The sequence below is a fragment of the Cyanistes caeruleus genome, chromosome 2, assembly GCF_971803275.1.
Source record: "Cyanistes caeruleus chromosome 2, bCyaCae1.hap1.1, whole genome shotgun sequence".
Classification (NCBI taxonomy): Eukaryota; Metazoa; Chordata; class Aves; order Passeriformes; family Paridae; genus Cyanistes; species Cyanistes caeruleus.
Window position 1 is genome coordinate 51,248,072 of NC_141702.1, and position 14,753 is coordinate 51,262,824.

A 14,753-nucleotide genomic window follows, 5' to 3' on the forward strand; every position below is an offset into this window, starting at 1 on the left:
CCCTTCGAATTTTTTTATGGCTTTAAGTCTTCATTCTGCTTGCTTTTTTCCTCTCTTCACTTTTACTTTTTGTTTTACATTCCTCCTCAGACTACGGCCAAGTAAAAAAAAAAAGGGTGATTTGTATATTTGTATCTATATTATCTGAACATATTCAAATTAAACCTAGTTAATTCACATTTCTCAATGTCATGAGATTAATCTCAATGCCATAACAAACTGATATGAATATATGTTGCATAGTATTTCTTCAAGAGTTAACTGAGTAAAATAAAAAGAGACAAAGACAGAAACTGATCTTCATTACAGAAATATCTGCCACAGAGAAATATCTAACCTCAGAGAAAAACATTCAAATGCCAAGCAATAATAAATGTTAGTCTTTAAAAATGGCATAATAGGACAAGGTGGTTGGATTTTTAAATTTCCCTGTCCAAACCACAGCCAAAGATGGAAATATTCACAAGAATAGTGAAAATCACCGCTCACATATCCATTTTATTGCTTCAGAATATACATGATAATTATTAGATATGTAAATCTTGACCAAAGCCAGTAGTGCCATAGAAGACAGTGCAAATAACATACTGAAATTAAAATGTTATTGAAAAAAATAAATGCAAGAAAATGAAATTCTATTTTTGGACATAACGGAAGACCCAGACTGAGAGACAGTAAATACTTTTGCATTAGGTCTGCATCAGGTTGAAAACTAATGCACAAGAGAAAACCTTCTTTGCAGGCAAACTACTGAATCCCTTTGTGGAGAAAAAAAAGCATCAGGGAATGTAAATAAAATAGTCATAGGTTTCATTCTTTAGCTGTAAGAATGATTTGTAATAAACTCCGTGCATAAAAACAGGAGAGTAAAGCAAAAAAAAATAAAAATATGCTAAGCAAGACTTCACTCAGGGGTTGATCAAGACCTGCTCACACAGAAGTGACAACACCCAAAAAATGCACTTTAAATACTTATCTCCACATTCTCCCAAGATTTCAAGCACTAAAATCGTACAGCTTTTAATGATAATCCACAATACCTTTAGACAGTGCTTTCTTTTCTTGTTTTTCTGGCTTTTCAGGTTTTTCTTTGTGAACAGCTAGAAATAAAACCAATAATCTTAATGGTTATTAAAAAAAAAAAATGTTGCATTTAAATGAGAAAAAGAATCAAGAAACACAAGTAGGCACCATGGTTATGTATGCAAAGAATGAGGAAGATTGTTTCAGCTGCTGCTGTTTGCTGTTGATGCCAAAATATGGGATTGGAACGTCCAAAAACTCATCTTCCATCATTGCCACCTTTGCCATTGGCTGGAGGAGCAGCAGGCTTTCTAGCTCCACTAAAATCCCATGAAAGAAGATAGTCAAGAAGAGTTATACATATTGTTTACTGTTTTTCTCTCTTTAATATATTTATATACTGCAATTTATTGGTTTGTTTTGGTTTATTGTTATATTTAGCTTTCTTGCTTATTACTTTGGTTAATTTCTGAAGGATTTTCTGAACTCCATAGAACAACTTTTTCCAGCTATGAATGATTAAGCACTATAATTAATTACAGATATAATTGCAGTGACATTATAACTAATGTTCTTTGGAGCTTTTTGTTTGCTTTTAATTTCCACCTTACAAATTGAAATTAACTGCTCCGTAGTTTCTGGATTTCTGGCTCAGGTTTCAGAATACACCTGAGTTGTGTGGTAGTCACTGAGTGGTGGGCAATCTGAAATATTCTCCTGTGTGAGCTCTGATTTGCTAATTTTTTATGATTAATGTTTGCACAGTAGCTTGTCCATGGGTGTGCGGAACTGATGCTTGCATGGGCTGATGTGCCCTGAGGTGGCCTGTGGGGATCACGTGTGTGAAAACACGCAGTTCCCTGTTTGAGTACAGTGTATGAGATCATCCTAGGAACACAAAAATGTATGCATGAGCATTGAGCTGGTGTGTAAAAAGAAAGAACTGGGGAAGATAAAACAGTGCTAGACACGTATTTATTGGGACTAGCTACTGGACAAATTAGTCCTGGTGTACTCAATGGCTATGCAATGGCCCTATGCAGGAGTCTATTTCAAATGGGTTTTTTTCCACATGGCCTTCCCGATTACCTCTGTGAATGGGCTGTCAGTTTCCTTTTTCTTGGATGACCACAGTCTCTTAGCAACCATTCTTATTGCAAGTGTTGGAAATACTCAGTGATTATCATAAGATTACACTAATCCAGAGCACAAAACAGATTATCTTCCTTCCCCAGGAAAAAAACCACAAAAAAACCAAATATATGCAGAAGGAATATTAAATGCTACTTATTGTGTAAGACTGTAAACCTTTTTATTATTTCATTATTTTTATTCATAATATTTTATAACGCTTTTTTTTCTTCAATCAAAGGCATACATAAATGGGAATTGAGTAGAGAATTAGCCTTGGGGTACCTCCAAATGTAAAATAAATCCTGACATTAAATAATTACCTGCATTCCTTTCCTTTTTTTCAGGTTTTTCTTGTCTTTCCAGTTTGTCTTTACTTGTCACTAGGAAAGAAAGAAAGTGTTATATATATCCTTAAAAAAATTAAAAAAAAAAAAAAGCGGAAAAAAGAAAAAAATTAAGAATCCAAAACAATTTCACCAAGATGAGCTTTAGGATACTAAGTGGCAGAGCTGCCCTGTGCATATTTTCACAGCACACATCATACTAGAGGGGTGTGAGCAGCCAACTCTGGCTAACAAGTTACTGCCATGGTAACATGCCTCAGCTGTTTTCTGCATAACATCATCTCTTGCAATCGTCTGTCAATTCCAGAAGAATTTCAGAAAACTGCCACTTACCAAGGCACAGCTCACAGTGAATGCTGCTGCCTGTGATAGAAAGAGGGCTTCACCTTGGCCGCCCCATACTCTGTCAGACACAGGTTGTAAAAACCCTGGAATCAATCTCAGAGCATAAGAGAATCACATGTGCAAATGATACATCTGTGACTCGCCAGCTGGCTTGAAATGGATAACCAGCAATGGATATGGACAGCTAGTAATGGATACAGATAGCTAGTAATGGACACTAGCTGAGATCAGTCCTTGGCAATGACGATCTCAGAGCCATAATTAGATACCCAGTATGTGCAAAGTAAAACTAACATTATGACAGTGGAAACAGCATTATGCTATCCACTTGTTCATAGAACGTTTTCCAATCGCTTTTCTTAGGATTTTATGCTGTAATTTTCTAGAAAATGAAAAATAAGTATGTGCGTTTTAGAACACTTCTGAAAGAACAGCTGTGAAAATGCAAGCCTAGCTTAAGTCTTACTCCTGTGGAGATTTCATCCAAGTTTAGAACTCCTTTTGTCTAACATGAGGAGATAAGAAACTTCTTTAACAATACCATGAATTCCATATGTAATTGAATGTAAAAGAGGAGTGGTAGACAATATTCAGGCTTCCACATTTTTAGGTAATATAGTGATGAAGCACGTGAGAACATGGCTGACATCTCTGACCAAGACACTGCTAAGTGACTGAGACACTTCTAATGTGTCATTAAATAACTTTCTTAAACTTCACCCCAGAAGTTGATAATACATTAGACTAGGATGCTATTTATATCTCCATTATCTTGATCTTGAAAAGGCAATGAATTCAATGCAGAAAATAAGCAGCAAAAATATAAGGATGCAGTCTTATACTTCACTATGGAGTCTTCCACTTCACTACAATGAAATGGACCTTAGAAAGACACACATTCATAGTCTTAGTTTTGAAATTTAATGTACAGTCTGAAAGTAATGTTAATTAGTACTGAGAACACAGAAAATCTCTATACACATTAGTGTTTCCATAGCAGTTTCGGTGATAGTTCACTAAATAAAACTAATAGTTCACTTCAAGAAAAAATACAATTAGGTAGAAAGAATATTAATAGGATTTATGGCAAGCTGAGGCACTATAATTGCAATTTTTTTTTCACTGGCTATCTGAGTTTGACTGGGACAATTTTTTTCCTTTTTTTCTAAGAAACTTAATAAAACTTTAAATATAATTCTCCTGTGAAATCAAGTTGAAGAGTTTCCCAAGTTTTCCACATTATGACAGAAATCTTAAAGATAAATTCATATTTTAATATGGGACATTATTGCCTTTGCTTTGGCATTTTTCCAAATCCCAGAAAAAATTTCCCATGTTATCACCATTCTATTTTCTCCTAATAATTATTCATCTTAACAGACACATCCATTTATATGCCTGCCATTAACTTCTAAGTCTTGTTAGCTCAAGGCACATTGAATTACTTATATGAAATGGAAAAGCTCCAATCAAAGACCATTAGAAAAGCCTAGTCAAGCACAGCTTTCACAAGGTGCACGTTCACTTGTGCTCTTGGCCTGAATAAGTCTGCTGAGGCTGGATATTCGGTCTTCCCTTTTCTTTTTTGGTAATTTATTATGATTATTGGCCTGCTGGCTCTTCAAGAATGTTGCTAGCCAGCTGCTTGCTCCAGCCCAAGACTTCCTTAGCCATAAGTTAGTGCAAAGGACATGTTCTCAGAAGAATTAAAGTGTTTTCACAAGTAGGTGCACTCCACCAAAATTCTGTTTTGCTAAAATATCCTCACAAAATGCAAAGTAGATGGTGGCTCTTGTAACCCAGAGCTAACTCATGAGTTGTGTGTGGAGAATAAGCAGTATCCTGATTCTGACTCCTACAATAGATCTCTAATTTGTTGTTGGCATACATCACCAGAAAATTATTAAATTCTCTCTAAAACCTCTCCCCAATGTCTCTGAAATTAATCTGGAGGAATTTTTTTTTTTTTTCTTTAAAGCAGATTTCCAAAGCAAATATCTGCAGGGACCATATCCAGTATGTTACAATTTACTCATTAAATTTTGGTGCAAAGTATTTTCAAGGACAAATAATATGTTTGGATTTATTAAAGAAGAATAAAAAGGACACCTATTTGTGCACTGGGCATTTCTTACATAACTTATTAGTACAGCAAACACTTGCTAATTAATATCTGAATATAATTTCAGCTTTTCTGTACAGTGATGAATTCAAATTTTTAAAAAAATTTCTCCTATATTCTCTTTCCAACTGGCTTTCACCTCCTCCATCCTTAAACATTATTGCCTTAAACAATATTAAACAGCCTAAGAGTCAATTAGACTGTTTTGAATCACTGATAAAAAGACAAAGAATATCAAAAGCTGAATACATACCCTTTGGGGACTCCTTCCTCTCAATTTTTTCTTGTTTTTCAGGTTTGTCTCTGTGGGCTGCTACAAATAATAAACAAATAAATAAACCCCAGCTCACAATAAATCTGTGATCTAGATGTATTAAGCACACTTATTATCTCATGAAAGTGATCAAGGAAAAGTATTTGAAAACCCAAATAATGGATTTCAGCTCTGAGTCACAGGTACTTGATGATGTATAGACCTTTTAATGTCAATATTTAATTCCAGGTCCAAGAGAAATATTTTCCTTGAATAGGCTTTCAGATATTAGACTATATTTTTCTCAAAGAAGTGATTATTCAGCAACCTCAATCTAATCTGTCCTTTCTCTTTTGGTCCCATTACACAACCACCCTGACTCTAAGATTTCTGACTGAGGAAATTATTTTCAGCCCTTGACAGCATTGCTTTCTATTCTTAACAAAAAACCGGCCAGCATATTGCTTTCTATGCTATTTTTTTCTTTATTTTTAGCCGTCACTTCCGTCACAGGACGGATTAACAAGAAATCATCTCTTTTAATCAGAGTATAACCTCAGGAAGAGCAGCTGTTCAAAACACAACCAACTCCATGTCCTGCAAGAGGCAGGCAAACATGAGTCCTTATGGACTCTATAGCCCACCCAGGTCTCAGACCTTGCTATGATGTGGTTCAATCCCACATACTAATGATTTCATTCTTAGTAAACCCATACTACTAAAAGAATACCATTTTGTCATTTCAGAGAAAAATTATTTTCTGTACCCAGGTTTCTGGGAACAAGTAAAACAAATTCTGATTAGAAGACAGTGAGCTTTATAAGCAAACACATTATGTTTTTGTATCCATTCATTTCACCAGCTTTGCAGTGAGTGCCATTTCACTAAAGTGCAAGCACTTTTTTGTTGGCTGATTGTTTCCACATTAAAAAGCAGGTTTTAGTCATTAAGAAAAAATCATCCAAAACATTCAGTAAATTCATTATCTCTTATATGTGTTTGCATTATCCAAAATTAATTTTCAGTCAAAGCAAGTAAATTATTGCTGATAACAAACAGCAGTACAGTTGAAAAAGAATGAAGAGAGATACTTCAAAGCCTTTAAAGAATGAATCTGAACAGTAAATTTACACTAAAAAAATAGGCTGTGAAGAAAGCAGCAACACCAGCGATGTGTTATTGAATGAATTACAGACTACAACTCATTCAAATGCTTTAGCACATCTAGGAGCATACCTAGAAAAAAAACATTCTCAAAACTGAGTATGTTTTGCAGAAACTGTATCATGCTTTTACATCTTGCACTTGTATTAGCAGATGTTGGCTCTATGCTAAACACTTTTGTCAGTTTTGGCTGGACCAACAGCACAATTTTGGAAACAACAGCTCTGTGATGGTCAATGAGAGTGAAATATGAGCTTCTTCTGCACATTCAGACAAAAGCTCTTATAGTCTCTGCCAAAAAATACAGCTGAACTATGCAGAATGGACTGATAATCAGAAAGCTTGTTTTTATCCACAGGATATCTCACTTGAGTAAGAGAGATTATTGTGGGCTTTTAAAAATTTATTGTAGATTTTCCATAACATTCCCTTATTTCATGATTTGAGAAAAAAACACACAACAGGAAAACAAACCAAAAAATCCTAAAGACAACAAAACAAACAAAACCCATACCCACACAACAAGCCCATAAAATGAGCCTTGAACAACACTAATTGAATTGAACATCAGTAGACCTGAAAGTGGACAGAAGAATCTAATTGAAATTTGTTTCATATCTAAATGATGCAAACAGCAAAACTGTGAAGAAATATTAATATTTGTGTGGACTAAAGCTTAAAACATGAGGGAGGGATCAGTTGGCTCCTTCTTGAGAAAGAAAAGTAACTTGATGTATCTGGGCAGGGAGCCTGGAATGTGGATAAGAAGAGACCAGACTGGCATAAGCATAAGCTATTTTTCTCTTCCCAATTATAGGCTGAAGGTGATCTCAGTGAAGGTTAGTTTGAGAGCCTTATCCTGTGTGTTGATATCCCCATAGCCTCAGAGGCTGCTAATCTCAGATTGTAATGTTTATCATTACCTCTTATGGGCACTGTCAGAGCTATGGCTTCCCTTATTCGGGAAGGGCAGGTGCTGCCAAAAATTAAAGTGTTCATGTTTCAGGGCTGTGATCACTGGCCATTTTTGACTGCAATCACAAGACCAACAAAATCCACTGAAGCTTTTGATCTGACAAATTTAAATCTGATACTTTTTAGCATATTAACTCCCCCCTGAAAGAGAGTTCAACAGTCATAAAAGATCTGTCATAGAAAATACATCACACTCTACAGATTTCTTCCATATTGTGTAACTTGGATATGTTTTTCTTTGTAAAGGGCTTAATACATGCCCTTTTTCAAGCCCACAATTCTAGGTGCAATCATTAGATTTTAGAATTTTTCAGGCTGGCCATACTGCCATGTTTCTCTGAAACAAATTAGAGTTGACTGGATTTTCTTTGCCATATTAAAAAAAAAAAAAAAAAAAAAAAAAAGGTAAAAAAAAACCAACAAGCATATAAAGATGGTTTTAAGGCTACTTACATACTTTTCAGCTGAAAAATGCTGAAACTAGAACAGTTTATTAATAATAATTTTATTAGCTTTGTGACACATTTTGCAATTACAAGATCACCTCTTTTGTTACTTATGCTACTAGGATGCTGGTGACATCCATAAGAAAGAAATAATTAGACTTAAAAACCAAGTAGATTTATGGCAACTGTGGAAGGTAAGATTTTCCCACAAATTAAAAGAAATTTTCTTGGACTTCCTTGCAAATACTAAATAGTCTTAAGCTCAGACTGAAGTGTTATTAGCACTGGAAAAAATATAACACCCCAACCTAATTTTCACTAACCTAGATTTTGGAAATTGCTGAAACATTTTTGCATGTCTTTGAATGAATGAATATTCAGCCTGAGGCAAAAAGATGAACATGGGAAATCTCAACCTAAGTGACTGGAGTATGATAAATTTATAAATAATCTAAAATAGAAGCTTATAATGGAAAATGTTAAAGTAATTTAAAAATGTGTCCCAAACTTATTATTGCTATCTGCTTCATAGAAAAATAAAAATAAGAAGCATCGCAAATATGTAAGAGGATTTTCCTAATCTCAATCATCTTCACAGATTTTATTTGTATCAAATTGAAGACATGGTGAGGGGGGAGGTGATTTAGTTTTTCTTCAATAAAGTTCTCCAACAAAGATGTTCCACACTCTAAAACAGAAAGTGCAAGAAGAAGAGATGTAGTAAGACACTACTTCCATGCCTAAGAGAAGCAAAAATAGTTTCCAGCTGAGTAAGTCTTAAGTCTGCTGCTAAGTACAAAGCCAGGTGATGACTGCAGCAAGCATGAAGCAGAGATTGCTCGCTCCAGCTAACAGACTAAGTGCTTGTCTACAGGGCAGCACTCTCAGGAAAGTTAAGATAAATGAACTAATACAATGAAGTTAGAGTGCATTAGTCAGAGAGCATTAAATCTCCATGTAGATGCTTTCTTTTGGAAGTAAAGCAACTTTAGATGAGTTAATTCTTCTTGAAGGAACACTGGAACAAAAAAATAGGGTTGGTCTGGAGAGGGGCATAACCTGTCAGGTCCAAATACTTAATTTAAGGAAAATACAGCTACGTTGCTATCTGTACCAAGTTCTCCAGTTTAAAGTTCACACGGGCATAGTTGTTGCTGTACCTTGATAAATCAGGCTAGACAGATTTATCTGTGTATGAAATACGCTCTTTAGTTCATTAACTTGTTGAAAATATGTAGGTTTCTAGCATACTAGGATTTGTGTGGTCTAGCTCTATTTATCTGTTAGGCTGTCTCAAGTCTTTGTCTTCCAGCTACAGCAATTAACCATCATTATATTGTTTTCTCCATATCTCACTCCAACAGCAATGAATTAGTGAAGTGATTTTGGGAAAAACCACAGTAAATCAACCTTTTCCCATTCCTTCTCAATGCCTGGTTTATTTAGAGTTATTTCCCAGAAATGCAAGACATGTCATTTCACTGGTATGATCAGCTTTTCATAAAAATCAGAAAATGTCACTGGACCTTCCATTAGACAGAACTTCTGTACTTACATATAATTTTATCTCCATATTTTTTATTTTTATTCTTACTTTTTTTCCAAAACAATGCATAATTAACTCTTATTGGTAATAATACTAATGACAATTATATCACCTATTTTTTAAACAGGCTCCAGCAGCAACTCAGAGTCCTGCAAAATCAATCTAGAACATAATATCTAGATGCTCAGGAGAATTGTGTACAAGAAGATAATCCCTTGTGCCTCTGCTGGCTGACCAAGCTCCTGGTCATGCATGCCACTGCACTCATGAAATTAATAATATCTCAAACACCAAATTGGAAAGACCGTACTTTGTAGTGAATTTATGCTTATGTGTACAAGTCATCATGAAATAATTTGATTTCAGAGCTCTTAAGCATGACCAATGGCTTTGTCAAATTGTTTCGCGGAGTATTTCTTCTTTCCAGGATTAAATTTGCTACAATAATTGAAATAGACATTATTGCTAGTAGTTTATCAAAATATTTAATTAAAAGCAAATTTTAGGGCACCTGTTTGCCTGGTTCTCAATACTGTTTGAATCTTTTAATTTCAGTCACTTCCATCTGGGATTTTTATTCATTATAACCATTCCTCATATTTCAGCTCAATCTTTCAAAAATGAGGCTTTTAGATTGAACTCCCTTGTAAATTGTGGGACTTGTACTCAGAGGATTTGACTATTCAAAAATATAATTAAATTACTTTTAAAACTCTAGTGTTCCCACATGTTGGGCAGAAGACAGAAATGTTTTTTTTTTCCATTTCCTGCTATTAAAAATATTCATTTTACTTCTGGATTTTTCCTATGAAAAACAATAAAAGACAGTATCTGTATATATTTCCTGAAGGTAAATTAGAAGGTAACAGTAAAATTCCCTAAGGATTCATGCCTTTATCACAATGTAGACAGAGGCCAGATAGAATGTATTCTTGTAATTGTTCCTCCTATGTACAAGTCACATTGTTGGTATTAAACATGAAAACAAAATATAGAAAAAAAAATTGTTTTGTTCTTCAGCAACTGATTGTGTAACTAGAGACTGCATTATCAGGCACATAATAATGAGACTTAGCTAATGAAACCTGAACACTTTTTTTTCTGGCATCTTATACTTTCTTTGTTATAATTTCTGCAATGTTAAGATTGTTCTGTGTAAAGAAATGCACTTTTGCATAGATGAAATGGAACACAAGAGGCTATCTCAGTCAAAATTGCAGCATCATTTGTGGTTTTATATTACTTTGCTTGAAAAGACCTTAACTATCCTTGCTAATGGATCTCTGTTCATTATTACCTGGCTTGCCCAGGTACCCTAAAAAATTCACTTTGATAAAACCATGATTTATTAAATAGCTGGGAAACAGTTCTAGTCAGTCCAGACAATCCTGATTAGCACAGAACTGGAGGTGAAAAATACTTTGAAAATATTTTACAGATATGTAAAATACTATAAAACCACACTAATACATATAGAAATGGATATAATCGCATAAGGGAGGGTGTATGTGTATACACAACATTTTAAATAAGTCTCTTTCTTGCTTCCCCCTGCCACAATCTAGCTCAGCACTGGTGTTTTAGAGGGATGCCCCTCAAGTCTTATGTGGCCTGGCCCTTATGGAGGAGCTCTGTTAGGCAAAAAAACCCCTTCAGATATCCCAGGAAACACCTTTGTTTATACAACCTCTGAAAATCAGTCCAAACCACTTCCTCTGTGGATTTTTGGAAAGTGCCAGTTATAGGAGATTAAACAGTCTGAAAAAGAGCAGGTTCTTAAAATGGAAGTTTTTCTTATCTCTGATACACACCTGGCTCCCTCTTAACTATGACTTCCTAACTTGGATGGCACCCACTGGCCTATGAATTTGCTTTTTTCCTTGCCCAACACACTTCATGCCTTTTGCACCAAAGGAAGTTCATCAACACTCAACTTTCTTGAACCTTCAGTAGAAAAAAGATTTCTGAAAAAGTTTGGGCAGAAGAATCTTATTATGAATGTGCATTTTCAATCTAGCTACACAAGCATAAAATTACAAATTTTTTGTTAATGCTAAGGTATACATGAATTTTTGATCATTTGCAGTCTGTGCCAACTGATCTTTGAATGCTTCTGTGATACAGCGGCAGTAGTTAACCAAGTTAAAAAAAACCTAAAAATTATGTAGTTAACAAAAGCACTGTATGTTACACAAATATATGTGGGAAAACAGACAAAAAAACAGTTACCCTTCGTTGGTGTTCGTTTTTCAGGTTTCTCTGTCTTCTGTTTTTGAATTTCTGAAAAAAAAATGCGACACAGATTTATAAATATTAAAATAGCTTTCACACACAAAAATATCAGATGCATTCTCATATTAAGAAAAAAAGTCAAAAAGTGCTTAAAATATTATGGCTGCACCACAGCTTTATCACCTGCATAGTCAGAGTTATATACAATATATTTCAATTTTATATATTTACACAGACAATATATATGGAAATAAATCACAACTTTAGCTGCCTTTAATGATTACTTTGTTTTTAATTGAGACATAAGCTACTTTTAAAGGTAAGAATAGGTTTTGCTGATCTGTAATACCTATACAGTAACATGTTGGTCATGATTCAGAAAAAAATGCTTTTACTAAACATTTTTTTATGTATTTTGAGTTTTTTACTAAGATTACTATTTTATGTTTTCCAGATTATCTTTGGAAGGAAAAAATGTTCTTTTTACTATATTTTCTAAAATTTTTAAAGCTCACATACTGAATTGGGATCTCCAACACACAATAAAACTCAATACTCTATATAAACTATAGAGATGAAAAGTTCCCGTGTTAGTGACTGTTGTCTCAGAGAATGACTCATTTTGATCATGTTGTACACCAAAAACTGAGAACTGTCTTCATAGAGGAGGAAGGGGTACATTATTTATCTGCCATTCCTTTTGAATGAATTTTTTCAGCTGCAATATGGATATTAAATTACTGTTATATACCTCCATATATATTTTTTTTCTACTGTCTTTATTGTGTCAAAACCAGGATAATATAAAAAAAAGTAAAATGTTGAATTTTCAAAAAAGCAAACCAGAATTAAATCAAATGTTCATAGCCCTCTTTACACACAGCTGTAGAAATTTAAAGGGCATTTATTACAGCTGTGCAATAAAGTCATTAAGACTATACACAGTGCCTGGTTTATCATATTGTGCACATATTTCCTACAGTAGGAAACTGCTCTAAAATACTGTATGAAATTAGTTTTCAACAAAAGTAAATGCAAACTTCCTCACTAGACTCTGGGAGATGCCTTCTTGTATTTCAGTGTTACCTGTAGTCTGCAGGGTCTAAAACACAAGAACACTGACCACAAAATGAATCCAACAGAGAAAAAGTTATGCAAATTATTGCATATCAGGTCTAAGAAGCTACTCTAATGCTTATTGAAAATGAGTGAAATATTTCACTTACAACCTTAGTTATTTTCTCAGGATACACATTGCCAAAGAAATCCAGTAGGAAATGGAGCTTTCCCTCCACAGATATTTACATAAGTCCTTGAAAATAATAAGGAATGTTTTCATTGCATAGTATTTGGTATCTGAAATAATTATTGTGTGTGGTTTGCAAAACCAGAACTATTCCATGGCATCAGGCTAGGTTGTCTCCAGATAGTGAGAATATTATTTCACTGAGGTAAAGAGTAACAAGGACTAAAATACATCACTTAGTTAGCCACTAATGTATGGAAACATAATTAAGCTAATTATATGATATCGTTAGGCTAAAAGGAGTTTTTATTCACTTTTCAACTTGCTCTTTTCAGCCTGGGTGTGTAGTTCATTTATTGTTCTATAAACCTGAAAGGGTGAGAATAGGAAGAAATATACTCTACTGATTTACTGTATTTCAGCTGAGCCTGGATTATTTTTCTTTTAAATATGTAAGGATATTTTATTTCTATCAGCTGAGAGAATCCTGTTGCTTGATTTTCAGAATTTTCCCCACTTGTTTTGCTTAAAGGGCTACATGGTGTAGTTTAGGTAGCATAAATGGTAGGAATGTTGCAAGACCGGAACAGATGAAAGATTGCTCCCTAATTCTGGGCACATCTGAGCAGTTTTCCATGCCACTGTTCCAGGCTGCTTCCAAACTCTGACTCAGGGGACTTAAAGAAAGCTGAGTCACTTCCTCTGCATTGCAACATACAGTGGAGACATATCTCACCCAGTTCAAGTGGTCACCCTACATATAGAGATGCATATGAATAAATTATATTCTTCAGGCAGAGTCACTTAGACACATATTCCTTGCTTGCTTTAAAATGCCTCATCTCTGCTGCATTTCTACCATGTATTATGTCTCACTACAGAAAAAAGGCCAGTTTTTCTTGAAAAAATAAATATAAAATAAGAATAAATCTTAGTATCAGCAGTGAAGCTTGCTTCAAACAAATATTTCAGTAAGGTGCACAAAAATACACTTTTTAGACAGCCACACTGATAATCTCATCTAATTTTCTGCTACAATTAGGATAATACACATCACAAAGAAACATACACAAATTCCTAGCAGTGAAGTACATCTTCTTAATAGACAAGTGTGTGCACATATGCCTTTATATACTACAAAGCATCCCATCATTAAGGTCTCTTCACAAATTTCCCATTAGAGTCTGAACCATCAGAAAATTTCAGCCTGGATCACATTAATTCTGGTACATTACATCCTAAATTTTCCCATACAAATAAATCTAGTCTCAATATAAGCTAAACTGGATCAATTTACGAAACAGAAAATAGTAACTATTTTCTAACTTCAAAGTATTTAAAATCAGGAAACATTAGATTACTAGAGATTTTTTTGTTGTTGTTTTGTGAGAGTTCTGATACTCTCTGCTTCATCTTTTATGACAAATAGCTTTAATTTTCTAGTAATCACATCATATCTTATTGCTGAGTTGACAAAGTGGTTGTAATATCATAGAAGACTTACATGGGCAGTTTAAAGCATGTAATTTATCTCTATCAATGTGACACATTGTTAATAAATCCTAAATATTACGAATTCATGTTTAGAAAAATGACAGAATCAAGCAGCAGCAAGGATAATCTTTGTCACCACAGCAACCATCCAGATTCTTTATGAGATGACAGCACAGTTTATAAAATTATTGTAAGGAAGTATGTATTTTTAAAACTGTATTTCATTGTTTGTTTTCTTGAATTATTAGGCAGACATGAAAAATTATCTTTCCCCTTGTGTTGCTTGGATTATGACTAGATAAATATTTCCTTAAATGTGGATACTGTTCGATGCTAATTTCTCTAGACTTCAGGTCTTGTACAGATAAACAGAACATGCAGGGTGATTATTTTAAAGAACTCCAAGAAGGAAAGCTAGGAATCTTCTCA

General features: G+C 34.2%; 1 protein-coding gene across 32 annotated transcripts in view; it reads right to left on the bottom strand.

Annotated features, from left to right (window-relative positions):
• TRDN (triadin) overlaps positions 1–14,753 on the bottom strand; it is a 232,834-nt gene that overhangs the window by 155,645 nt on the left and 62,436 nt on the right. For 27 of the 32 annotated variants that reach the window (XM_086876943.1, XM_086876924.1, XM_086876942.1 and 24 more), the window contains 4 exons: positions 11,582–11,632; positions 5,222–5,281; positions 2,478–2,537; positions 1,041–1,100 (listed from right to left, as the gene is read on the bottom strand). In XM_086876943.1, coding sequence (XP_086733069.1) covers positions 1,041–1,100; positions 2,478–2,537; positions 5,222–5,281; positions 11,582–11,632 — 231 coding nt within the window. The remainder of the gene's footprint in view (positions 1–1,040; positions 1,101–2,477; positions 2,538–5,221; positions 5,282–11,581; positions 11,633–14,753) is intronic. The other 5 variants (XM_086876945.1, XM_086876940.1, XM_086876933.1 and 2 more) reach the window with 1 other exon arrangement.